This window comes from Falco peregrinus, chromosome 7 (assembly GCF_023634155.1).
Source record: "Falco peregrinus isolate bFalPer1 chromosome 7, bFalPer1.pri, whole genome shotgun sequence".
Classification (NCBI taxonomy): domain Eukaryota; kingdom Metazoa; phylum Chordata; class Aves; order Falconiformes; family Falconidae; genus Falco; species Falco peregrinus.
In genome coordinates this window covers 90,185,210-90,210,839 of record NC_073727.1, presented here as the reverse complement: position 1 = coordinate 90,210,839, position 25,630 = coordinate 90,185,210, and the positions used below count along the sequence as shown (strand labels likewise).

The 25,630-nt window shown below is 37.2% G+C and overlaps 1 protein-coding gene across 5 annotated transcripts in view; it reads right to left on the bottom strand.

Moving 5' to 3' along the window:
- Nucleotides 1-25,630, bottom strand: part of KLHL32 (kelch like family member 32) — a 129,352-nt gene that overhangs the window by 65,538 nt on the left and 38,184 nt on the right. For all 5 annotated transcript variants that reach the window (XM_055811050.1, XM_055811053.1, XM_055811052.1 and 2 more), the window contains one exon: nucleotides 7,079-7,186. In XM_055811050.1, the coding sequence (XP_055667025.1) occupies nucleotides 7,079-7,186 (108 nt within the window). The remainder of the gene's footprint in view (nucleotides 1-7,078; nucleotides 7,187-25,630) is intronic.

Sequence of the window (25,630 nt, the reverse complement as noted above, 5' to 3'; positions counted from 1 at the left end):
AAACCAGCCAGTACAGGCCAACACAAGAATTGAATGGTCATAATAAAGAGGGCAGTAATGGACAAAACAGAGCGAGGAGGAAACTCCTTAAACTGTCCTTCACAACAAAAACTTACAGCCCAAGAGGGAAGGCAAGGTCCAGATTAACTCACATCTACGGATCCTCATGAGGTTTATAACTCAAAAGAACAATTAGATCGTTTAATCTATTCCCTGTATATTGCAGGCCATTATATTTCATCCAGACACTTTTAAAGACACTAAACTAAAGCTACTTTAGGCCCAGGGAGCTAAACTGCATGCCCAGACAGACATGGAGAGATCGAGGATGGACTTCTACCACCTTCATTCCAGCTACTCATTTATACCCCTGCATTTCCTTCTCATTTCCATACAGCTGTTTATGGGGCCATGGAATAAGTGTGGTGGTGGTATGATATACATTAAAAATAAACCAGCATTATGCTATAACAGTGAGAAAATATATAATGCCATGTCAGAAAACTCTAGAAAGTAAACCATATGGAATTTAACACAGAAAACAAAACAAAACAAAGAAACCCTAAAAATCCTGCCAGTTTAATGCAAAATTCCTTCTTGACTCCACTTGCAGAGATCCACATTTCAAATGAGACAGGCATCTAACAAAAGAACCACTTGTTTTTCCCCTCTGGAGACCATTCTGTGTGCTTGAGAGCAATCAAAAACCTAACTTTTTTTTTTTTTAGAGCAATTTAGATTGCATTTCATTCGCAGCCAGTTAACACTTCTGCCTATCTCCCTGTTAATTTGTGCTTCAGTTGAATCCTGAGCATCTTGCAGGTTAAGAACTGCTGCTTCAAAAAAGTGTGAGCAGGGAAAGAGAATGTTCTAGTCCACTGCAGGCAACTGCCCAAAGCCCTGGCACCTAACATCAGATAGTTACAAAATCCAGATGTCTCATTAGCCAATGCCAGAAGGCATCATGATCAGCATTTCTGTGATGGATGTAAAAATATTTTTCCAGAAAACTAAATGAAAATATCTGTTAAATGCACAGCATATAAATCATAGAATCATAAAGTATCTCAAGTTGGAAGGTACCTGTAAGGAGTGTCCAAGTCCCTGCTTCTCACAGGACTACCTAAAACTAAACTATATGACTAAGAGCATCATCCAGATGCTTCTTATACTCTGACAGGCTTGGTGCTGTGACCACTTCCCTCTGACCACCCTCAGTGAAAAGCCTTTTCTTAACACCCAGCCTGAACTTCCCCTGATGCAACTCCATACCATTATAAAACAAGTATCAGTATTATAAGTAAATACCATTATTTAAAGTAAGCCTCCAAGCAAATTCACTATTTTTTGGGAAGACATTTCATTACTTTGATTACTTTCAGCTCTAGAAAAGCTGTCTTGTCCATAGCTTGATACCAATCCAGAGCAAATAACATGATACACTTCTCTGGAATAAAGTGCATAAACTGAGTTAATTAAGCTCTGTGTTATTCTAAGCCTTCTGGGCAATCTGCAGTTGAACCGTGAACCTAACACCTAGTAGCTGTAACCTACTGCTAGGCACAGAAACAAGATTATCCTCCTGATCAAAGTAAAAAAGGAAGTGTCCAAAACTAAGTATCAAATTTTTATTTTTGGCTTTGAAATTGCATTTTTAAATGATGCCAAGTATTTAAAGCAAGACATAGTCCTGCTGTAATCAGTTTTCCATGACCTTGGCACGTTGTTCCCGGTAGAAAAGAACAAGGATAGTTGAAGTGATTTTTGCTAAGGACACTAGGCAGTTTAACCAATTAATTTTAATCAAAAGGCAACCAGTGGAACTGCTACACACAGGACGCAGGAGGTCACTTACCCAAAAAAAATCAATCATCACAATACAGCTTTGCAATACACCTCATCCACAAGTGAGCTAGAAAGGATTAACAGAACAAGAGGTGCTAAGACACTGATAGCTGTCTCCCCTCAGTCTTAACTGAAAATGGCAGATGAAATACAGGTTGATCACTATAAAAACTGTCACCATCAAACAGGGGGGAGATTTGATGAGAGGTGAAAGCCAATATTCTATAAAGGAATCAAAGCAATTATCAGGAGAAATAGTTGTACTTGAAAATATTTACTTCAACTATTTCTTTATTACTTGAGAAGACCTTTCACTCTTTCATATTTTTTGTTAAAGAAATAACTAAGCCGAAAGTACAATTTCATAAAGGAGCTGTAAGATATTATAACTAACCATAGATTTGTGTGGATGAATTTGAAAAAAAATCACCAGATGGTACCACTACCAGTTCATGAAACCTCTTTGGTAAAGTGATAATAGCTGTTACAGGATGACAGGTTTTTTAAATAAATAAATACAAAATAAAGTTAGTAAATAAAGGCAGCAGTTAAACAGGATTCACATTGATAATGCTTTAAAGTAATACTGAGAGCAACCCAAGCACAAGAAATAACAATATATCAGGCGCTACCATGAAATTCTAGATTTGTAACTGGAACATTAAATTGATATTCCCTTTATTAAAGACTGATGGTATGTTAGCATTTTTCGAGTAAAGACAATCTGTTAAATATGCTAAGAAACAGAAAAAGTTTAAAGCCTGTTTTTGATTCATTATAAATGCAACTTATTTTGTGGCTTTCATGAAAAGGAAACATTTCAACGTTCTATAGGCAGGGTGTAAGGCTGTGTTAGGCTAAGAAGATACCACAGGATGACTTACCCACAAATTTGCTTTTGGAGAGTTACCCCAAAATTTACTTTTGGAGAAAGAGCTGAACATAAAACATCTCTTATATAAGGGCTGCTTACTGACTCTTTTCAACTTTGACAATTGAGAATAATTTTGTATTTTTAAGACGACAACTTCATTTCTATTCATACAGACACAAAATATTACGGTTTAGAAAAAGAAAAGAGAGACTAGCCAGTTTGGAAAACAGGACTTGGTCAGGAGAACTTGGTATTATGCCCTAATAAAGCTGTTGTCTTTGGAAAGTTATTTTCTCCCAAAATAACTTCCTGTCTATGATACAACAAAGTAAGGACAGCAAATTACTTGCTTTTGAATGTTTTTGAGGTCCTCAAAATTATATCTAAAGGCAAAATCTTTTCATTACCATAGACTAAAGACATATGATAGAACATAATATAGAAAGAAGAAAGATCCAAGTCAGCGAAGCATTTCAGTATACATAGGACTCCCACTATGTATTCGTATTTTTGTTGAATTAGGATCACAATCATCTAAAGTAAATTAAATCCAGTGTTCTTGCACAATTCTTCTTTCTTAAAACTATACCTCAGTGCCTGTCAGCTGATTCAAATGATGGTATCACTTGGATTTTACATAAATATGAGATCAACAGAAATCATATAGTTTGCTGGACCTACGTTGAGGAGGAATGCAAGAGCCTCATCTAAAATGAGGAGCCTCAAAGTTGCAGTTCAAACCATTTTAGTCTCACAGCACTTGACAGTTTATAAGAGCCTGTTTTCAGCACTGTAACTTCAAATGCCCAAAGGTTTTCTTTTGATCAAAAGCAGCTTTTCTTGTAATGATGAGTGACTTGCCACCCAGATACAGTGGCCTATAGCGGGGCTATCCCATCCCTCCAAATGAGACTGTTTCTTGGTAACAGAAGAATTCAAAGCAAAAAAAAAAAGTCAAAAAGAGCAAGTAACAGTGCCTGTAACTCACTAACCCAGTGGTTAAGACTGACAGAAGAAATTGTGAGCTCCAAACTCTGCATGAAAAACTGTTTTTCTATGTTAATAATCTAGAATATACAGTTCCTGTACCAATTTTACTTCATCCATCTCCCTTCCACTGCACACCTGACACTTGTAAAATCCCCCTGTGAGGAGGAGGGGTGAGTAGTCCCTGAGACTCTGGCCTGGCCTTATTGCTGCCAGCTGTGAAGTAAAAGTGAAAATTACCCGAAAACCCTTTTATGAAGAAAGGATACATCAGCTGCAATAGGAAGAGTCAACTACAACAGGAAGGGAGTTGCATCTCTGAATTCTTTGTATGAGGATTACAGGGTAAAATGCCTACGGCCAAGAGTAAACGTATTTAAGACTTTTTTTGCCAAGGATTTCATTATTAGAGGATTACTGAGAGCCTTCATGCGTAGAATAAAACCAAATTCTGCTGCTGTTCTCTTTCTTAGTTTTTATTTATTTCTATTCAAACATTTCTTTCTTTGTGATGATTAGGGACCATAGTAATAGATTAATTCAGTTTGAATTATGATATTGAGTTTTACAACAATCCTGTCTTCTATTGAGCAATCGATCTTCCCTTAAAAGCAAAATATTTCCAGCAGTAATTAGGATAAAGCACTGTCTGCCTCAGTAGACAGGAGGATGAAGTTTGTATGTTAACTCTGCAAGCATATTTAATAAAGCAACACAAAAAAAATCCCACAACAAAAAAAAGAATCAAGGATTACTTTAATTTCAGATTGCAATGTCATGCCAAAATTTTAATTTCCTAATTTTGAGAAGTTTCAAAAACTGCAAGCATCAAATATTGCCATCTTGCAATATTAAATATTTCCACCAGATGTCTCCAATATATTATTTTACACAGAAAGTTACATTTGAGTTACTATACTAAATTTACATTCAGTTGGAAGTGAAGTTAAAGAAATAAAGAGAAGAAAGCTGAAACTAAATATTTATCTGTTTAGACACGGATACCTTAGGATTGTCCCTGCACTGTCGTGAGTTCCACAGTGTTACCTAAAGAAACAGCAATTTTTTTGACCAACATTTTGGCCAAACAGGTTAAACAAAAAAAAAAAAAAGGGGGGGGGGGGAGGGGTAGCAAAAGAGAGTGGAAAAAGAGTTCATAGTTTCGACTTTTAAAAGGCACATCAGATTATGTCTTGATACCTACATTTTCAGAGCAATAAAAGGTTGTTATTAGCACAAGTGAGTTTTGGGTTGGTAAGAAATATTTTGTTTGTTTGTGGTTTAAAATTAGAAAATGTTTGAAGACCAAACTAAAGACGACTGTTTTCAGAACTCTCTCTGATGTAAGCATGCAGTAATCCAGTTATTCATTAATAGCCTTTGTGGATTACTCCCACTCACTACCTTGAAACATTCACCCAGATTCTGTCAGCCTGAGTCAGTACATAAGCAACGCTCAATACATATAAACCCAGTGCCAGAAAAGAATTTCAAGGACAAAAGGGAAAATTTGACACTACTAATTCTCAGATGCTCATATCACTGAGTTATGCTTCAAAGGCATTTTTGTAAGAGAAATCCTACAGAACCCTTCCCATTTCTCTGTGCTTCAAAGTAGCACTTTGTGTATTTGATGGATACGACAGCAAACTTTGCCTTATAATCACTTATATATATGAGCAACTGTACATACATGCACATCTATATTTAACTCAAGAAGCCCACTCATTTATTCCAAGTAGATTATACCTGAAAATGAAAGACTCAGAAGTCTCTAAAGGATCAAGGGTAGAAGGCACATATTTTACTAGGGAGCTGAGGATACTATCCTGGAAACAACGTGGGGTGGATTGTAGGCTTACATAAATGCTAAATCCATCCTTTCAAGGTTCTCTACATATTTTGCATAGCTTTTTTTAGACTTTGAATTGTGCTGAAAGATATGGGAGTATACCTTTATTCACAGCAGACAGAATGGGTAAAATAGAAATCAATTACAACCCATCTTCCCAAAAGATACTCCCATTTAGCAACAAGAGTTCTCTCTTCAGAATAATTGACCTATAGTTTCAAATTACTAAAATAATACAAGTGTTCAACAGCACAGGAAACGTTCAATTTTATCTATCAAAACTTTCAACTGAAAGAACAAAAAGCATACCAATGACAAGTCATGTACTGAGATCTTCAGCCAATTCAGTAATATAGCACAGAATCTCTGTCTCATTTATATCAAAGAAATCTTTGCATAAGTTATACTTTCCATAAGAGCAGACACACAGAAATTTCAAGTGCTAATCTCTAAGGCCAATGCTAATGTATAACTGTTGTGTGGGCTGGTGACAAAAAAGACTCCTTTAAAACAGGTTTTAAAAGTTTCTTTCCTTATTTCTACTTAATTCCCTTTGGAAAAACAAACAAACAAAACAAAACAAAAAAAAACCTATGGCCATATACTCAATCCACAGTATGGAAGAAGATGCCTTAAATTTGTACAACCCCAAAACTCTTCCAGGATAATGCAATATGAATTTAAGCTTTCCTTTTCAAAATTAAGTAATAAACAAATATAATAAAATTAATTCAATTGTTGTAGCAATATGTCCAGAAATAGTTTGGTTATCTAGAATCTTAAGAGTCCAAAGCAAAAAAAGCTGGGTGTTCTGAGCTCACTATCCATGAACTCTGAACTGAGACACAGTCATACAGCAACACTGTCCAAGCATGCAGTCCAGAGATATGGCAGGTCTTTTTTTTCCTTTTTTTTTTTTTTTTTGGCGAGGGGCAGAGGTAAGAGCAGCATCACTCTGCATTTTCTGGAGTAACATAATGTGATACACAACCTTCTATCATAAAAAGTGTTACAATTAAAATGTATAGTACCTATAAGCATTTAATAAGATGCTTGGACTGCATCCGTCCAGGGGATGACTACTGTTCCCTTCAATTATATGTTATCAAACACAGCAAAGTTTATAAGTATTCATTATTAGGAAAATACTGAGAGTATTTTCCCTTTCTTTACATTTAATTTAGCTTGCAGAATCAACTCACATTAAGTTTTTATGAACAGCCAGGCCACCATAAAAGGGGCATACAAGTCCTACATGGTTCACTACCTGGCAACAATGCATATAAACAATGTTTTTATTAGACAACCCCTCTAAAGAAAATTTAAAAAAAAAAAAAACAAAAACCACCAAAACCCAAACACACACCAATATATGAAAAGTAGGATCTGTTAAATTAAAAGACCTTGTTACTGGGCAGTGCACAAAAAAATAATTTCTAGTACCTCTGTAAAGGTCATCTTCAGTTTTTATTGCCGTTTGCTTTTGTTTGTGTGTCTTAATTTGAAGAACTGTACAATACCTGTCCAGTATATGCAAAGTCCAGTGCTTGTTTTAAACCAAGGCTTGTGACACCATGCAAATTCACCTCATCAGCTTCGCTTTCAACCATGCAGAGACTGAACATTGCCTACGGAAAGAAAAGAAATGTTATTAACCATTAAAAACAATGCCCAGTGAAGGTCCAAGAAGAGGAGGATTGATTTTTCCACCTTCACTAACCTTTGTTTTAACTTGGATAAGAATTCTAAATAGCAACAGATTTGTGAGGTAGAATGAGATCTATACCAAATTTTCAGTACTAATCCCATAGCAATCAATCTTGAAACTAAGTCCTTTTGTCAATAAGGAAATACAAAAACTTATTCTGGAAAAACTGAAACAAATCCCTTTGGCCCATGTATATACTTCTTAACTGACTAATTCTGGTAAAATCAATGAGAACAGTCACACAATAAGACATCATTCAATAAAAAAAAAAAAAAGATAAGAGCTAGACTGGAAAAAAATCTACACAAGGGTCACTAGAAATAATATTTATGTATAGTATCATTATGTGTAGGATGGAACAATAAGCCACACACAATTACTTCTATGAGAAGAAGGGACAGTTCACGCACCATCTTTATAAACAACCCTTTCCAAATAAGCATCTCAGCCTGGAATGAGAACAATTTAATACTCAAGTTATTGAATGAGGAGGAAGGATGGAGATGCAGTCACCTAAACTTACAACCTCCCCTTACTTGTTATTGCCCCAGTTTCTCAGATCAATAAACTGAGGATTAGCAAGATGCTATGGAACTTCCTTAAAAATAACACTGAGGGAGCAACTGTCCCTTTTATCCAATCTTGTTTTCTAGATCATCAGTCTCTAGTGCCTCCCTGGACTGAAGCAACGTTCCTCAGTCTCTGGATCCTTGTAAGAACCTTACTATTCCCAACTGTGTTAAACAGACATTCTTCCCATCTCTATTAAACAGACATTGTCTTTGCCCCTCACTCTTCCCTCCCAGCTGGCACTCTCACTGTAGTACCCCTACTTATCACTCCTTCCCTCCCCCTTCCATTCTCCATTTTTTGTCGCAGACCCCCATATTTTTTTTTAACAAAATATACCGCTCAGTCTTTAGACAGTAAACTGAACAAATAACCTGAATAGTTCTACCATCTGTCATTACTAAAGAGAGTCTAAACTTAGCCCCAGTAGGTTTTGTGCCAAACTTAATGCCTCTATGGAGACTTCCAAACTTCACCTTGGAGGACTCTAGTAAAGAAGCACTTTGTACAAACATACCCTCTGCTACCTCTGTCTCTGCTGTAGCTGATACCTGCAGAAGCTGAAGCAGTCAACAAGCACACTGGAATTCATATGTGCAACTTGTCCACCAAGCACTGCCGGATTTAAAGGAAAAAAAGCCCTACCCTCCTAACAGCTTTGCACATCGCTTTTACCTAGATGCAGGTGCTTCTTTCAAGAGCTGAGTGTTTCCTGGAAATAAGTAATTTCTTCTGAAAATGTTAGTATTTTCATCATTAAAACACCATAATTTGGCATAAATCTGTTGCCTGGAAATCATCCAGTATAAGGAAGACCAACATCTAACACATGGTCACTCCTTGTATTTTTGCGATTTCTGTTTCAATAAAGCGATATCAGGGCTTCTTCCAAACTGGCAACAGAAAAGCAGCATCAAAGAGTTTAAAAGGTTTATCAAACAAATGTAGTAAGACGCAGGCATGAAATACACCTTGATATAAAAAAAAAAAAAATACAATCTAACAAATTCAGATGCTTTTCTAATTCCATTACAAATATAATCAGTTGGACATTTCATTGTGATTTAGATGTATCAAATGAGCTCTAACAGCTACTGTGAGGCTTCAGGGCTTGCCAGGAGCTGCAAGGAACCATCAGCTACCTGCTCCTTGCAAAAGCAGACATGCAGGTTGTGTCTGGAAGAGAAACTTCTCAGAAATTCACTAACTACTAAACTTTTTGGGTAACAGTCCTCTCACACACCAGTTCCAGAGTAAAGAGAGTAAGGTCTACACAGGGGTAGATTTGCACGCCTTCTGTACACTCAGTTCCATCGCAGCCTGCCTGCAGAAAGGCTGGAAATGCTCAGTGACACAAGTGAGTGCATGCTCTCTATTCTCTGCCTGTGCTACAGCACCTGTCTGACACTACCTACCTGTACATAGGAACCATCAAAACACAGCACGGCTACTAATAAAGTTTCTGTTCTGATCAAGGGGCTGATGTCCCACACAATGGATTAAGCTTACAGATAGAAAGAAACACTTAACTGAACCTCATCTGTACACCACCAATCACTTCTGTGAAGAATTTGGGGAGTTTTCCTTTGTAGGCTTACTAACTTGACCTTTAGGAGACTAGCCTATTTTATCACAGAGATTCTAACATGGTTGTTACACAGGGTTTATTACTACACCCAACTTTGTAAACTCAGCAGGATCAGGCCACTAAGTCAGTCATTGTCCATAATTATCCACAGCATTTAAACAAACACAGCCTCCAGCAGAGCTCCAACCCCTTGCCCACTAGCACTCTCCCTGGCGATGACCAGGCTATGGTTCAGGGGTCAACTCAAGCCATGGCTGCTCCAAATAGACAGCACAGATACAGCCAGTTTGTTTGCAGAGGAGAGGAGGTTTAGCCATATGGACACAAGCCATGCTGTGCCAGTCACCTTTAGGGCCACAAAACAAGCCCTTATCCATCTTATTTACTAGTACAGGTCTAACAGTGCAGTAGGCTAATCAAAACCGTCGCTGCCAGTAAGCCATAGGACTATGGCTTTGCGCTCCACCTGCTATATGGAGTTAATTTTCTCTCATACTACTCCTTTTAGTATTCTGTATTGAGTAATAGTATTTTGATACTGAGTACAAACTACATTTGTTTTTCAGGGGGCAAGGCCAAAGAATTTGCTCAAAAGATCAGGTCTGCAATGGTCCTCAGACAGTTCACATTCAGCTGAACTGGATTAGCCTCCAGGGAAGTAGTCTCCCACACAGATGAACCCAGCGCTGCTCAGTGACCAACACTGCTTTCACCAGCAGGCAAATTTCCTTCTCAGCCTGATAGGTTAAAGGTTTAATCCAGCATGAAAAAAAATATATTCAATTATATGCAGAAATTAAGCTCAAACTCAGTCTTTAATTTCCACTACTGTACTTGAATATTGTAGTTTCAACTGCAGAAACATATGGATCATTAAATTCTGGCTTGAGAGTTCACCAGTACCTGGAGAATGAGTTACAGTTGGGCTGTCAAACTCCAATTTCAGATGCATCTCTGAAAACATTCTGAGGTTTTGTGAGCTTAAATAGATCCATCAGTCATGCTTTTAATACAAGGCTAGTAGCCTACTTTATTTTTCCCTCGGGTACATTAAAAACAAAGCAGTAAGATAAACATCGCAAGTGGATGTAAAAGTGACAGACAAGAAAAACAATGAAAATATAAAATATTTGGAACAGTGCACAATTCAAAGTCAAATATACCAGAAAAGTTACCAAATTTGGCTAAGTATGAAATGTTGTTTTATTTATTAATTTCAATCAACAATGCTAATATATCATGCTTTACTTTTAAATACTTCTGCTTAGACAAAATAAAATCTCTTGGAAAATGCCTCACCTCCTCCAAGAGCTTCATGAGAGTGGGCAGTACAAGTTGCCAATACGTCAACCAAAGATCCCCTCTACAATAAAGCCCACTTCTGAGAAGATGGATCTTTTCTTCAGTGCCTTTAAATATCCAGATCTCGTTCTGCCATCCAATAAGTCAACGAGCCAATGTTGTGGGAAATAAAGCAATTGTTTAAATTCTGCTGGTTTAGTCAAGATTTTAAGTAAACCAATTCCCCAAAAGAAATGTAAACACAATGACATTCTGTGGCAACTACTCCAAAATTGAGGTTTCAACATTTTGTCATAAATGGATATATTCCATTTGTGGAATTCCACCTGAGCTCACACTTACTTAAGAAGCTACAGAATAGGATGGCCTCAATTTTGTGGGGCAGGCAGACACTGTATTAGCTGTAAAAAGAGCAGGAAGGGAGGAATTAACCCTCCGCTGTTCTTCTAATCTTGGCCTGAAATAGAGCTAGAGAACTATTCCCAAAGGAAAAAGAAAATGAAGCACATAATCCTTGGATAAAAATAATCAAAGCATAAAATAACTCTGACTCTTGAAAATTTGACTTCAAAGTAATTTGGCAAGTTAGTGGGAGTTTAACACACATCACATCTGCATGCAGTTTTGCTACTTTGCCCTCAGCAGCCAAAGGCACATTTATAAAATGGTTTCTTCTGCAAACATAGAACACAAAAGGCAACGAGAGCTCAAAACTGAATGGCACACAAAAAGACCAGGCTCAGATGTGATCAGATATGGTGTAACTGGGCAGAACAGCCTGACTAAAAGATGCTTAGCACAGTCACTGGTTCTGACTTTCCATGCTCAGTTTCTGCTGTTGCTTAGCTTTAAACAGCAAAATGGAAGATGGGTGTAAAATACCACCAAATCAAAAAGATGTATTACTGTACATAAATATAAATGAGACAAAAGTCTAAATGCATTAATTTTATCACTCAGGCAGCATTGCAGCAATACGTACAGACTCCTTCACAACATACAACTTTAAGAACAGACACCAGGGTCCTAGAAACACAAGATGATATTCAAAATCCCCAAAATACAAATTGCACACTGTCACAATGGTGAAGTACGAAATCATTCTTTGTCTTTGAGTCATTTTCTTTCTTACTCAGATGTTCCATATCCATGAGAGTAATGAGCTCATTCTCATTTGTACACATCAATCTTACAGCCAAGTCAGGCATAGCAAACAGTAAATTGTCACAAAACAACTTAACCAACTTATACAGTATTTCACACAACTAAACTCTTTCAGTGAATTCCATGCAACTTAGTGGCCTTTTAAAGGCAAGAAATAGAATCAAAATATATGCAGCCTCAGGAGACAGGTAAATGGATATAAAAAGAACAAATGGTTATGCTTTTAAAAAAATATAGTGACAAAAATTATCAGTAACTTACTGATATCACCTGGGGAAACAAACTGGAATTCTTACTATTGAGCTTTTATAAGCTTTCTGCTGGGAATTAAAAAATAAATTGAAAACTAAGGTTAACCACTGGACTCTAACTTGTATCAGCACAAAACCTGTTTAACATTTAAGAGATATTTAAAGGAAAATAATAAAGTCATTAAATAAACAATAATAAGATACCTTGGGTAAACAGTGGATATAAGGGAAATTGGTAACATAACTAGAAACTTGAGAGAAAAGGAAACTGTCATCAGGGCCTGTAGTAACAGTAACTGAAGTCAGGTAGCTGTATAACAAAGGTAGGTCTTTTCTGGGTAATCAATAAATAGAAATAAGCATGTTTTGACACGAATTTATAGAACTTAGAGTAGAAAAGGTATTTAATCTCACCAACTGTAGAGGAAGCCTAAACACAGCTTAGCTTAGATGCCTAAAATAGGTGAAAACTTTAATCCTAAGAGTAAAGGGTTAAGTGAACTGAAGGATGAAAGTTGGAGGAGGTAAGAGTGAATTACTTTTAGTGTATTCATTTTAGAACAGAAGAACTTCTGAAGATTAGTATTTCTGGAATGAAAGCTACAGTGACAGCAACAATAAATTGATAAATGTTTGCTCATGTAAATTTGTTTCCTATGACAAATTACTATGCATAAGAACTAGAGTTTTCTTTCACTTCTCTGAACTCATTAAGTAAATTCTGTTTTAAAAGCCTTAGGTGAATGGGTCTTTAAAAAGTTACAGATCACCAATTATGAGAGGCTGAAGCCACACAAAATGATTTCAGTTTGCCCATCCTGGCCTTATGCTCATCCCTTACTCCAGCTACAGCTGCCCCTAGCTGACTTTTCCAATATGTTCCAAATGGGAGATGAGCAAATGACCATTTAAATTACTGCCTCCAAGAAATACCCTGGCACTTCTGGGACTAAAGTACCTGGTTCCAGCACATAGCAATTACCTCCAAAATATCTCAAAGTTCCCTCAGCAAGATTGTGATAATCATCTCTTTTTCTTTGATTCAACTCTAAATGTAACTTTCAAAAGAAAACTAATCCTTCAAAAACCAGCAAGTAAGCTGAGCCTACTACAGCAATCTACAGCAAGTCAAAGAGCAACGTTTCCAAATTTCCTCCCTCTGCTTTCTCAGGCATCGTTTTGATAACTATCAGCAGCCCTAGTTCTAAGTCCACTACAATTCAAAATGAATGTTTGGACCTCCCCACCAATGCATAGCTGTGACCTCCACAAATTCTTGTTCGAGCACAGACTTAGCAGCAGATAGCAAGCACGATAATACAGTCCTGGGATACTTTAGAAACACCCCCATTAAAGCTGCAGTCACATGATGTCCATAGGGTTTCAGCAAGGCCAACTTGTTTTGTACAACACAGTGCAAATATATCAGCTCAGCCCACCTCCCACTCAGCTTACCCTGTCACCTTTCATCCTTGACTAACTGGTAGTTGAAAGTTTTTGCAACTGATGTGCAAGAGCCTGCCTTTACCTTCAGCTATTGTTCTGTGGCTGACTGGGAATCTGACACATTCTCTACTGTAAAGCACATAAGCATTTGCTGCACTTCATCACAATCACCACCAGCTAGGGAGAGTGGAAAGCTGGCACAGAGCGAAGCAGCATTTTTGTAGTTCCTTTCATCACGCCACACTCGAAAAGATGAACACCCAGGAAGTCAAGATGAAATAACAAGTTAAGCTCAATGCACATGAGCTTCCTCATCTCTAAGTCACTGTAGAGCTCTGTTAAAAACTCACTCCTCTCTTCCTACTAATTACCAACTATATTGTAAGCACTCTGGTCAAATGTTATGGGAAAAAAATTCTTATCTGTCCTACCATAAATTAAATTTTAGGTATGCCCTCCCACACAGCCTCTTATTACTGAGGCTGAGCTCTATAGGAAAGAATTAAAATGCACCGAACAACTCGTATGGTTGTCATGCTAACTATTTAACTAACTTTTTCCCACCCAATTAAGAAATGTGTCTGAAGAAATATATATATACACACACTTATAGCTGAAAAAAAAAACCCTCAAATTTTGAAAGTGAATCAACATCTATCCTGTCTATCTAGTAAACTAATTGGTAAAGAACTGATCAATGAAACTGCAAAGGTTTTCCTTAGCTATTTCTCTTCTTATACTGAATTTTTACAGTACTAACACTATCTAGCATTGTTTTACTGTTTTTGAAGAGCAGAACTGTCATCTTCAATTTCTGCCTCCAGAATTCCACAATGATATTTCTTGAGTTCTTTTTAAAATTATTTTAAGATAGACAGGCCTCTTCATTAAGTGCAGTGTTTTATTCAAATTCACTTCCCACAGTACATGCACTTACTTCTATATTCACCTGTTTCACATCTTTTTCTTTACAGAAAATTGATTGTACTTCTCATCTCATGCATCAGAAAAGCTATGAAGAAAGTATACTAACACTTCAGACATCTTGGATCAATTTCCTACGCTGCTCAGGGAACTCAGTCATGATGTGATACCTCACGATTTTTTTATTGCACGTGTAACTTTAAGCCTGCCATAAATCTTACCGACATCAGTATCAGTCTGGCATCAAAAAACAGCTCAGTAATGCATTTTTTTCTGATTTGGGACCTAAGCCTATCATAGAATCATAGAATGGTTTGGGTTGGAAGGGACCTTAAGGATCATCTAGTTCCAACCCCCCTGCCACAGGCAGGGACACCTCCCACTAGACCAGGTTGCTCAAAGCCCCATCCAGCCTGGCCTTGAACATTCCTGGGATGGGGCATCTACAGCTTCTCTGGGCAACCTGTGCCACTGCCTCACCACCCTCACAGTGAAGACTAGGTCACTAAAACTTCTAAGTATCCAGTCCTGAGACTATCTTATCAATCTGAACTATAAACTCTTTCAGGCCAAAACATTCTTTTTTGCAGTTTGTACTAAAAATAGTGACTCATTGTTCGTGTAACAGTAATATTAAATAAATAAATTATAATTTAATCTGTGTTGTACTACTCCTGAATTAACCTTTAGGTGTTCTTAACTTCATGTTCTAATCCTTCCTTACATAAGCAGTATTATTTCCTCTTTGCTGTTTACACCTACCACAATAAAAAATAATATATATATTCAGAATGTATTAACAGGAATAAAAATACTACTGTGACAGATGACAATGTCCACATCAAATATCAGCTATTTTCTAGGTATGTATACTTAACCCAAATACTCAGTATGTGAATGTGTCCTTACTGCATGTAAAAATGTGGCTTTTCCTTCTCGTAACTAACATGTTACATTTTTGCTTTGGTTTCCTCCCAATTTAAGCCTGTCTATCCTAAATCAATCATCAGCCATGTCCTCTGGAGTCTCTTGCACACTGAAAAACATATCCATCAATACCAACTGCATGAAATATGATTAAGAAGCTCATTACATGAATCTTCTGAGAAGTTCTATATAAATTCCCCCAGAAAATGTCACATAACGTCAATCACTGATAACTGAGCCTGCAGTAATTCACCTGCTCAATGAAATCTAACTAAATATTGTTTTTTAAGTATTTGCCAAGCAACTAAAGTGAATCCTGTAAAATGAAAAGGTCAGCTATCATTCGTAGTTCTTAAACTTCAGTAATTCCCTTCAGAATATAGTTAAAGAAATAAGAAGAAATAAAGGAAAAACTGAGCAGCAAAATATACAATTTTATGCACAGTATGAAGTCTCAAATATTACTGTTAGCAAAGCAGATTCCACTGAACCTTTGGTGTTTCTTTTAGCACATCAGTGTCACACAGTGATACGTGATTACACAGCCTCTAAGAGCTTACCAAATCAAGGATATATGCAATGCACTCGTTCCATTGCACTGTTAATACAGAAAGATATCACTTTCTTCGGATTTTAGAAATAAGTAATGAAAATTGAAGCAAAGAGCTACCCTACAGAGGACCTAAGGATGTGACATTTCTTCTGGTTTGTACAGCGCATATTTTTTTGGGAGTAACCCAGCAAGAACAAAGTAATTTTCTTGGTTGTAACAAGGCACAGGGTCTTCCGTGCCAGTCAAAACAGAAAACAATATAAGCATTTGTTGCTAACAAGTTACACACTTGGCTGAACCTGCATCAAACCCAATTCATGTTTTGATAGTCAGAGTTTAATAGTCAGTGCAATGTGCCTTCCCCAGATTTTTGCTTAGATGGATAAACACAATTTAAGACACGAGGAAAAAGGACAGTGTAGCATACTACTCCTAATGAGTTGCTGCATTATCACTTTAAAGATCTATATTTAAAAGTAGTCCAAGTTGTGCTATAGAAACAAATAATTCTATAATCTTCATGTGCAACACCGTATCAGAATAAAAAAAAAAAAAAAAAAACAAAACAAAACAGGGAACTAGTACAGATACAGTAATCTTAATACTTCCAACATTTCAAAATGATTGAGTCGTCACAGGTAGTCCTGAATACCAAAATTATTGCTTTCATTGTAGCAGAAGCAAGAAAACTGAATTGTAAGTACAGCACCATGCAAAGCACTGAGTAAATTTGCAGTAATGTACAGGCTATCCTAATTACAGTCACTCTTAAGCAGGCCTGCCTTTTGGAATATAAGGGGAGAAGCACAACTAAAACCAGATTTTTTTCTCCAGGCAAGCACAGAAAAGCGTGAGTCACATTTGCAAATTTTGGCTTAAATTGGTTTAATGCTTCCCAGCAAATGCATAAGCCTATTGTTCATGTCCTTTGATGATTTTAGCAAGTGATATCAAAAGCAGGCCCAAAATTGGAATAAAAGTCGGTTAGCTCTTGAACTAGCACTTTAACTACCACAATATGTTTCATTTAGGGTAGCAAAGCTTCTTCTGATTTCTTCTTGCAGGAAAAACCACGATCAAAATTTTGACACTGTTATGGGGCTTATTTTTAAAAGCATCCTTCATACAGTACCATCAAGACAAGTTTCCCACCTCTGTACATACAGGCTATAAATAAATAATTGTACAGCAAGGCTTAGACACCAACATCCAGATGTTCCAACCAATAGTAAACTACGGCAAGTACCTTTATTCTGCAGTGTAACTGCAAAGGCATACTAGTTACGTGAGAAGCCTAACGCTGAAATTTGACATGGTTCAAACCCTCATAAAATGAACTAGATACCCTTCATATCTTTTAAAACAATCCTATTTTCCATTATGAGTGTTAATCCTGGTTTCTGTTATAATTATAGCATAATTTTGCTAAAGTACCACCCTTAATTCCCACCCACATATTTAGTAAATTGTTTTATACAAGGGCCAAAGAATAAAACCAGCACACTGACCATTTTCCTTTGGTTTTCCACATTCTTTTACTGTTAAAACCTACAGAAGTAATTAAACACTAACAATTTGCTAAATAAAAGAATTACTTGATTAACCAAGCTTGTGTTAATATTGTAGTCATTTGTCATAGTAGCTTTCATCATCAGCTGAGCTCTGCCATCCATCAGCTATCTCCTCTGAAACAGATGCCTCTATAAAAATCATCTCATTTTATTTTTAGCAGTCGACATCTGAGTGTGCTCATTTATCCTCTGCCTCTTTCTTCATCTCCAACAAACCACCACCCTCCAAACTAACAGACCACGATGACATCTATTTATTCTCATAAATTCTATAGGTTTGACACCTACTCCTTCATGCTTGAAATTAACTCTGGCACTGGCAAGGTAGATCCTTAAGTGCCAGGTATGAGAGCTTCTGAAAATACAGTTGGACATTTCATAAGATGTCCTAATATTTAGTAACTTTCATTTCAAATGGGTTTTCTGTACATTTATTATCTATTTGTATAGCTGATACCCTATGACCTTAGAAGGCCAGATTCTTTCATCAGTAGCTGAGAAAGCTCCACATGTTTAAGAAGATGGTAATTTGATTTTTGCACACATGCACAAATATAAAGCTGGTTTTATACATGGAAACAGTGTATGTTTTACGCATATGACAGTAATTGCTGCGCCTACTGGTAAAAAGTATGTTATGCTGAGCTCTAATCATCACTTTTGCACAAAGTGGATTCACAAAAAGCATTTGATAAAGGCTTTCAAAGGCTTTGAAGGCAAACTAGGCAAGAGAGAACACAGAAGCAAGGGTAGTTAAACAACTGAATACATAAACCGGTGAATAAGGAAGAAGCAGTCCGGTTTTCACAGTGAGTGATGATTCCAGTGGAGGACCTCAGTCTGGGCTGTTTAACATGCCCAGAGAAGATCTGGAATGACCAGAAGGACTGCAAGAGCAGTAAAGCTAAAAAGTCCATTGAGGCAACACTATTCAAGGTGGTAAAGACATGGGCAAAACATGATAAACTGTAAAAGGATTGTATGAAATGAGCAGTTGGTTTCAAAATGGCAGCTATAAAATTAGCATATGACAGTTTCATGAAAAGCCATCCCTGTGCTCAGCAATAACAAAAAAAAAGTAATCAAAACTTATAAATCGTTAGGCAACAGAAAACAAAACAGAAATCAATCCTATGCCCATGCATAAATCTATGCTTTGCCTACTGCTGCACGCAATTCTCTTACCCTCATCTCATAAAAGATATACTAGAGCTGTACAAGTTTCGGAGAAAGGCAAAAAGCATCATCAAGTACATGGAACAGCTTCAATTTGAGTAACATCTGAGTAAGTCAGAAATTTCCAGCCTGTAAAAGAGTTGATTGAGTGTCATGAGAAGAACACCTATGAACTGATGGCTTGTTGTCTTTTCCAATAGAAGAACTACAACAAGTCAAGGGAAACTGGTGGAAGTCAGAATCAGAACAAACAAAACCCATGTTCTTCACACAAGGGGCAGTGGGCCACCTTGTTAGAGAACACAGTGGATGAGATAAGTTACACAGGCTCAATGGGAGAGAGGATAAAAGCTTAGATGAGCCCCCTGTTTGGGACTGCTGAATAGGCAGGAATTACACCCTGCTCAGGAAACGCCCCCGAGCTCAGAGACACACCACGTACACTCAGCCTGGATTTACTCTTTTTCCCAAGGCATCACAGCTCCTGCTAAAGGAACAAGCCAATGATCCAACAGTGTGGTGATTCTTATGTTCTCATCCAATGCTCTTAAGGGCATCTCCCTCTTTTGGGGCACTACCTATTAAATAGTAGATCGAGAGGCATTTTAATTCATTTGTCACTTTCGCATTAGGTCATCCAGTAACTGGATTTGTACTTAGGTAAGTTTTAGACAACTAAGTTTGAAAACAGGTTGACTTAGGCAGATGAACTCCCGCCAAAGATAAGCAACCAGCAGCATTTTACAAAGCTGTTCAGGAAAGTCAAATGTAGAGGTTCCACTGCTTAAATCCAACTTTTTAGTAGATGAAGGCCTACAGTGATGTGAATTCAACTAGCCAATATCACATTTCAGTCTACTAAAATGAAGTTATTAACAGGGTTTTTAAAAATGGCACTATTGACAATGAAGCAATTGAAGAATTTGTTTAAAGAAAGGTACTTTCGTCTGAACTCCCAACAAGTCTGATGTGCAACACAAAAGTTAAAAGTATGTGCATTGTGACGGGCAGCTTCTTATTCAAATGAGGAATAGAAGAAACCCTGAGGGAGCATCCAAGAGAAAAACAGTTATTTCAATAGTGTTAAAACATCCTAATATCAGCTATATGTACAAGTGCAACATGTAGATTGTGTTTTCAGCTCTTCAGCAGTCTTGCCTTTTTCTTTGGATACTTCTCATATTATTAAAATGGTACATGGGTCCTAGTCACTGAAGCTACAAGTAACACACTGCCCAAATAATGCACTCAGGTGTTTTCAGCTTCACTACACCCACAGAATAATAGGTTTAACTTCTCCTGAGGTTGTGTAGGAATATACCAATGGAGACTGAAAAATACAGAAGACCGTCTACTGCATCCAACAATGTTCTAAAATATACGACTTCTTCACCAAACTATAGACTGAGAAGAAAACACTTTTCTACCACAGACCTGCCCCAATAAATTGGTTTTCCATGGTCAGACACTTAGCAACGCAGAAATTGCAGCTGAGCACACACAGCCCAGCTTCAGAACACTTGCTATAGCAGCACTGAGAAGTTGAACTGAGGTAAAGCAAGGAAAGATAATGGTAAAGAAAGCTGGTAATTACAGCAACACAACTGCAATGACTCCTTTCTGTCCTGCTTTTAAATCAAGCAAATGCATCAACTGAGTAGCAACCAAACACCACATGTTGTTATAACAGAGTTAATTTGAAACAATGAGCCACAGTCTCCTTGACCTATCTCACTAACCGCAGATTTGATTTTGCCACACTTACTCGTGGTGCACTCACCACAAAGGGACTTCAAAAAAATAAAAGTGAAAAAAATAATCAAGAGGAGAACTCAGAGAATAAGACACCATACTGTCTACCATCCAGCAGTGGAAAAATTGCAATTAACTCATTTACGTAGTATGAGAATTGCAACAGAAACATATTTACCCTGACAGCATAATAACTGTTGGGAATCTGAAAACAGAATTCAGAAAAGAGAAGATTCTTGTAAATGTTTCTAACAGCAACCACATTGCTGAGCTGTAGGAATTCTGTCTGCAGCAAAGGAAAACTGCTTCAGAGCTTCACAGAATAAAAACCTGTTAATTGCAAAGATAAGGATGACCAGACACCCTCCCTTACTTTGTCCACTTTGAAAGAATATTAAAATATTTATAAATAAAGCTTGAAAACATTTGAAAATCATTTTTATGTATACTTCAGAAGTAAAAAAATCTGGTTTGTTCAGATAAATATTGTACAAGCTACTTCACATTTGCCCATGCTACATTACTTCCAACAACTTGATTAAACTTAGTAAAATTATTAACAATGTCTGTATCAAACAATATTTTAAGTGAAGTGCTGTCTTCTTGACATTCAATTGTAACTGCATTGCTGAATAAATATTAACAAAACTCTGGTTTGTATTTAAACCATTATATTGTGCAAGGAATAGAACTTCTCAAAATTTTTTTTCCAGGACTCCTCATTTTAGGCGTTTGTTTTTTCCTAACAAGAAGCAAGCAGCACTGAGTTCTCATTTCTCAACAGTGTATAAGTAATGTGTTCACAACACCCAACACTACTATGAATCTTCAAATACCTTCTGCATTGTTGGTGTCACTCAGAACTATGTGTATTGTGCTGCATTTGGCTAAACAGCGTGCTGAAATTGTCTTTAGATTTCTTACAGTATTACTGTATCATAGTGAACATCACAAGGTGAATAGCTGCAAGCCTGGAACCACTACTAAGATTATGTTCCTTCCCAAGTTTGCAGTTAGTTTCCTTACATAGGAAGAATGCATTAAAAAACCCCAAAGAGATTAAAAAAGTTGTGGGGGGAATAGTTTTATCTCAATATTAAGCACATTTAAAAGAAACACCTTTATCAATGTTCTTCAACAAGAAAACCTCTGGTGTGACAGTAATGAGACTACTCTATCATTTTGTAAGGCGGCTGGGAACAGCTTCTGAGTCAGGGGATAATGGAGTATGGCACAACACAATATGAATTAGTACAGCAAAGACAAGAAATAAATTGGTCAAAAGTCTTGAGGCTTCTCAGCCTGTGGGGAAGAATGTTAAGAGTAAGAAGATGACAAGGATGTATGAGAGATGCCATATAGCTGTGGTATTACTAGTTGTGCATAAATCATGATGAGGGCAGAAAACCAGCTAGGTATTTCATGGAAAGTGTTTCAATTTTCACGTAACTTATCAGCGAAAACAAAGATAAGAAGGGAAAGGATGCAACACAACCAGATGCATGGTTTGCCACCTCTAGGATAGTCATCTCACATCTCTACAATTGTAGATCTGCATCCTGTAGTCGATCTGTTAATGGATGTGTCAGATCTCAAAACAAACTGTAGTTGTACCTGCAGTCCTCCTCCAGCCACAGGCCATACATGGATAGGTATGACTGCTTCTGAACAACTAACAGACTAGCTTTCTAGCTTGAGCATCAGAGGAGGACTTTTGTACTAAGAGTCAGGCTCACAAATACGCTTCCTTTTCTCGGCCTTCTTTCATAAATCATTACAAGCAGTGCACAGATTTCTCCCAAGCCCATTACGAGTCTGCATAGTCTGGAAGCACCACATACTATCCTCGTGGTATTATCCTACTATTCTTAGAGGTATGCTGGATTTCAGCCTGTACTGTCCCAAACAAGTCTGTACTAGATATGCCTTCAGGAGTTGGTGAAAAATAGTGTTGGCTCAGATTTACCAGATTTTTGCACTTCCCAAGTCGTTGGTCAATCCTAAAATGCTAGGTTTCACAAAAAGAGTATGAATGGGGAAGGGGGAGACATAATCATTTCCGCTACAGACCACATTTATGCAACATCAGTTACACCTACATTTTTAGTTCCTTAACAAAAAAGCAAACCTTCAGTTTAACTAAAATGTTCTAGAAATACTGTCTTTATTGTTTTAGCTCCACTATGAATCATAGAACAGTTGCCACTGGAAGGGACCCCGAAGTCATCTTGTCCAATCCCCTGCTCTAGCAGAGCCCAGGACTGTGTCTAGACAGCTTCTGGATAACTCCATGGATGGAGACTCCACAACCTCCCTGGGGAACCTGTGCCAGTGCTCAGTCACCCTCTAGGGGGAAAAAAAGCATTACCCTGAAATTCAGAGGAAACCTCCAGTGTTTCCATTTGTGCCCACTGCCCTTGTCCTGGCACTGGGCACCACTGAAAAGAGCCTGTCTCTGTCCTCTTTGCACTCTCCCTTCAGGTGTTTGTACACAATGGCAAGATCCCCCTGAGCCTTTTCTGCTCTGGGCTAAACAGTCCCAGCTCTCTCAGCCTTTCCTCACAGGAAAGAAACTCCAGTTCCACAATCACCTTCACAGCCCTTCACTGGACTCTCTCCAGTATGTCCACATCTCTCTTGTACAGAGGAGGCCAATAAAGGACAGCTGTGGGTTATTAACATATCCTAGTGGCAAGCAACTATGTGTGTTACATAATGAAAAAATATAAATGTTTCAGTAGCATTAATTAAGATAACATTGTCTGATATACAATAATTAATTATTTTCTTTTGGAGGCTTTTCCTCCACAGTAAACTTCTGTTGCCTTTATATTCACAAACTGTTTAAGAGAGCATTTGGCACTGCCTCACTTGCCCGAGTTGCTCAGAACTCAAGAAACCCAAAGTCCATTCCAAATATTGATCTCCATTTTTTAATTCTACTTACAATAGCTTATTTACAAGAAGGAGATGCAGTTGAACAGAGCCAACCAGTTCCATCGAATGAAGCAGAATCTGTTGTTAATTGCATTTCCTTCCTTTTGTTATCTTGTTCACAAAGGTTGGTCTAACTTAGAACTTCAGGTTTCAAATTCATTAGAACACTGCTTTTGGATGCAAGCTGCAGGTATACAACAAGCATACAGGCATTCACTTCAAGTTACCTGCTCGGTAATTATTACAAGCAGGTAATATCCTTATGAAGGTTATACTTCGAATTATTTGAGTTGAAGAACCTGCAGTAATTATTAAAGGAAAAAAGTATATAGAACATTTAACAAAAACAATGATTCTACATGCTTGGAAAAAATTTTAAAAGCATTAGTTTAGAAACAGTGTTAGATGACACAGTGAAGCTATGTGACCAAGATCTACCAAAGCTGTGTTAGGCAATTAATACAGATGAAATAGCTTAGTTTCTCAAATATATAGTAATTTCCAACTGAAAAAATGAAATTAAAATGATCCCAGGAGAAGTTTAGACAGACAAGAAGAGGACGTATTTCTCAACCTACACAGGAAGCTAGAAGTGAAGGTAAGAGCCTCCTTTGACACAAAAGTCTCAGTAATGGTTAAGTATTACAAGAAGAATATTGCTGATCTGGGCCAATGGAAAGAGCTACTATTTTTAAGTGTTATGTGAAAAGACAAGTAGCACCATCACTTCCAGGGTACAATAGCAAGGAAAATATCGTTTGTTTGGTACACATACATCGATGGTAGAATACTGAAAACAAAATCACATTGTACTGCAAAAGCAGCAGGTAATTCTGATTTCTCAGAACCAGGTCCTTAGATCTATCCCTAAGTCATGTTAGGGAGAGCCTTTTCCTCTATGATTCGTGTAACAAGACCTCAAAAGCTATTTACATCATACAGTCTTTCATACCTCAGGGATTTGTTTATAAAAATTAACCAACCTTATCAAGAAACAGTGCAATATATTGCAAAATATGAACAATCAGTGATGTTATGTACACAGGAAGAAACAATCTGTTGACATGGAAGAAAGGCAGCACAGAAAAACCTTAAAAGAAACTGCTTAAGAATCAACTGTGACAGTTCTAAGTACTAATTTTGCATACAGACTTTGTATCTACTAGTTCATTTCAGAGAAGATTCTTCTAAGAATTGAGCGGGCTTATTGTCAAAAAAGTTTGAATATTATTTACATCTTAAAATCTATTCTAGTTAAGTAATACAATTTTGTTAATCCTGATTACATGAAAAATCTGCATCTTTTTGAGAAAGATGAAAGTCCTGCGACTATAAACCCACTCAAATGAAAAATAATAAGAGTTGCTCTGACTGGAAAACCAATGCATTTTGTACAAGAAAATCCTGAGGTTATATAATCACCTGCCAACACTGTAAATGCCTACTAATGAAGTCATGCAGTAACATTTCATTTTGCTCCCAGAGGGGAAAAAAGAAAAAGAATCTTTTAATTGGAAATGACTTAGCATGCTAGAGTTATCGCAATGCACACATACTAACTCAACTGCCTTGTCTTACTGCAATGGACTGAAAAAAATAACAAATTACAGCATGTCATATGGAAAAGTTCACCTAAAATGCCATTTGTTGCTTAAAAATGAATACATAAAAATACACATATGTTTACTATTCTTGATATGAGTCTTTTAGGGTATGGAGCTAACTACTGTATTCCTTAACTCATTTTGAAAGAAAAGGTCCTACAGGAGATACTGAACAGAAAACGAATTGAAAACTCTAATTTTCAAGTGTCTGATCTTACAGTTTAACTTTGTATTTTTAATGCAGCCTGTCTATGCAATTTCTTAAGAAGTTTTCTTAAAGAAAAAATCCACAACATTTTGGTGTAACAAACTCCCAAATCAGATGCTATGCTTAGGATTTAAATTCCAGTGTTTCTACACAGCTGGATATAAGACTAACTATACCACCTGGAAGGAGGGATTGCAGGCTGTTAGCCTGAAAGGCTGGCCCTTAGTATGTTGCTGAAGCTCAGGTCTTACAGTTTGTCTTAAAAAAGCAAAGGAAGATTTTTACTGCAGACTATAACCTCAAAGAAAAATTGATAAGGAAACCCTCTGCTTGACCTTCTCCACTCTTCCACATGCAATGGCTGCGATTCCCTCAGTCTGTAACATGACAC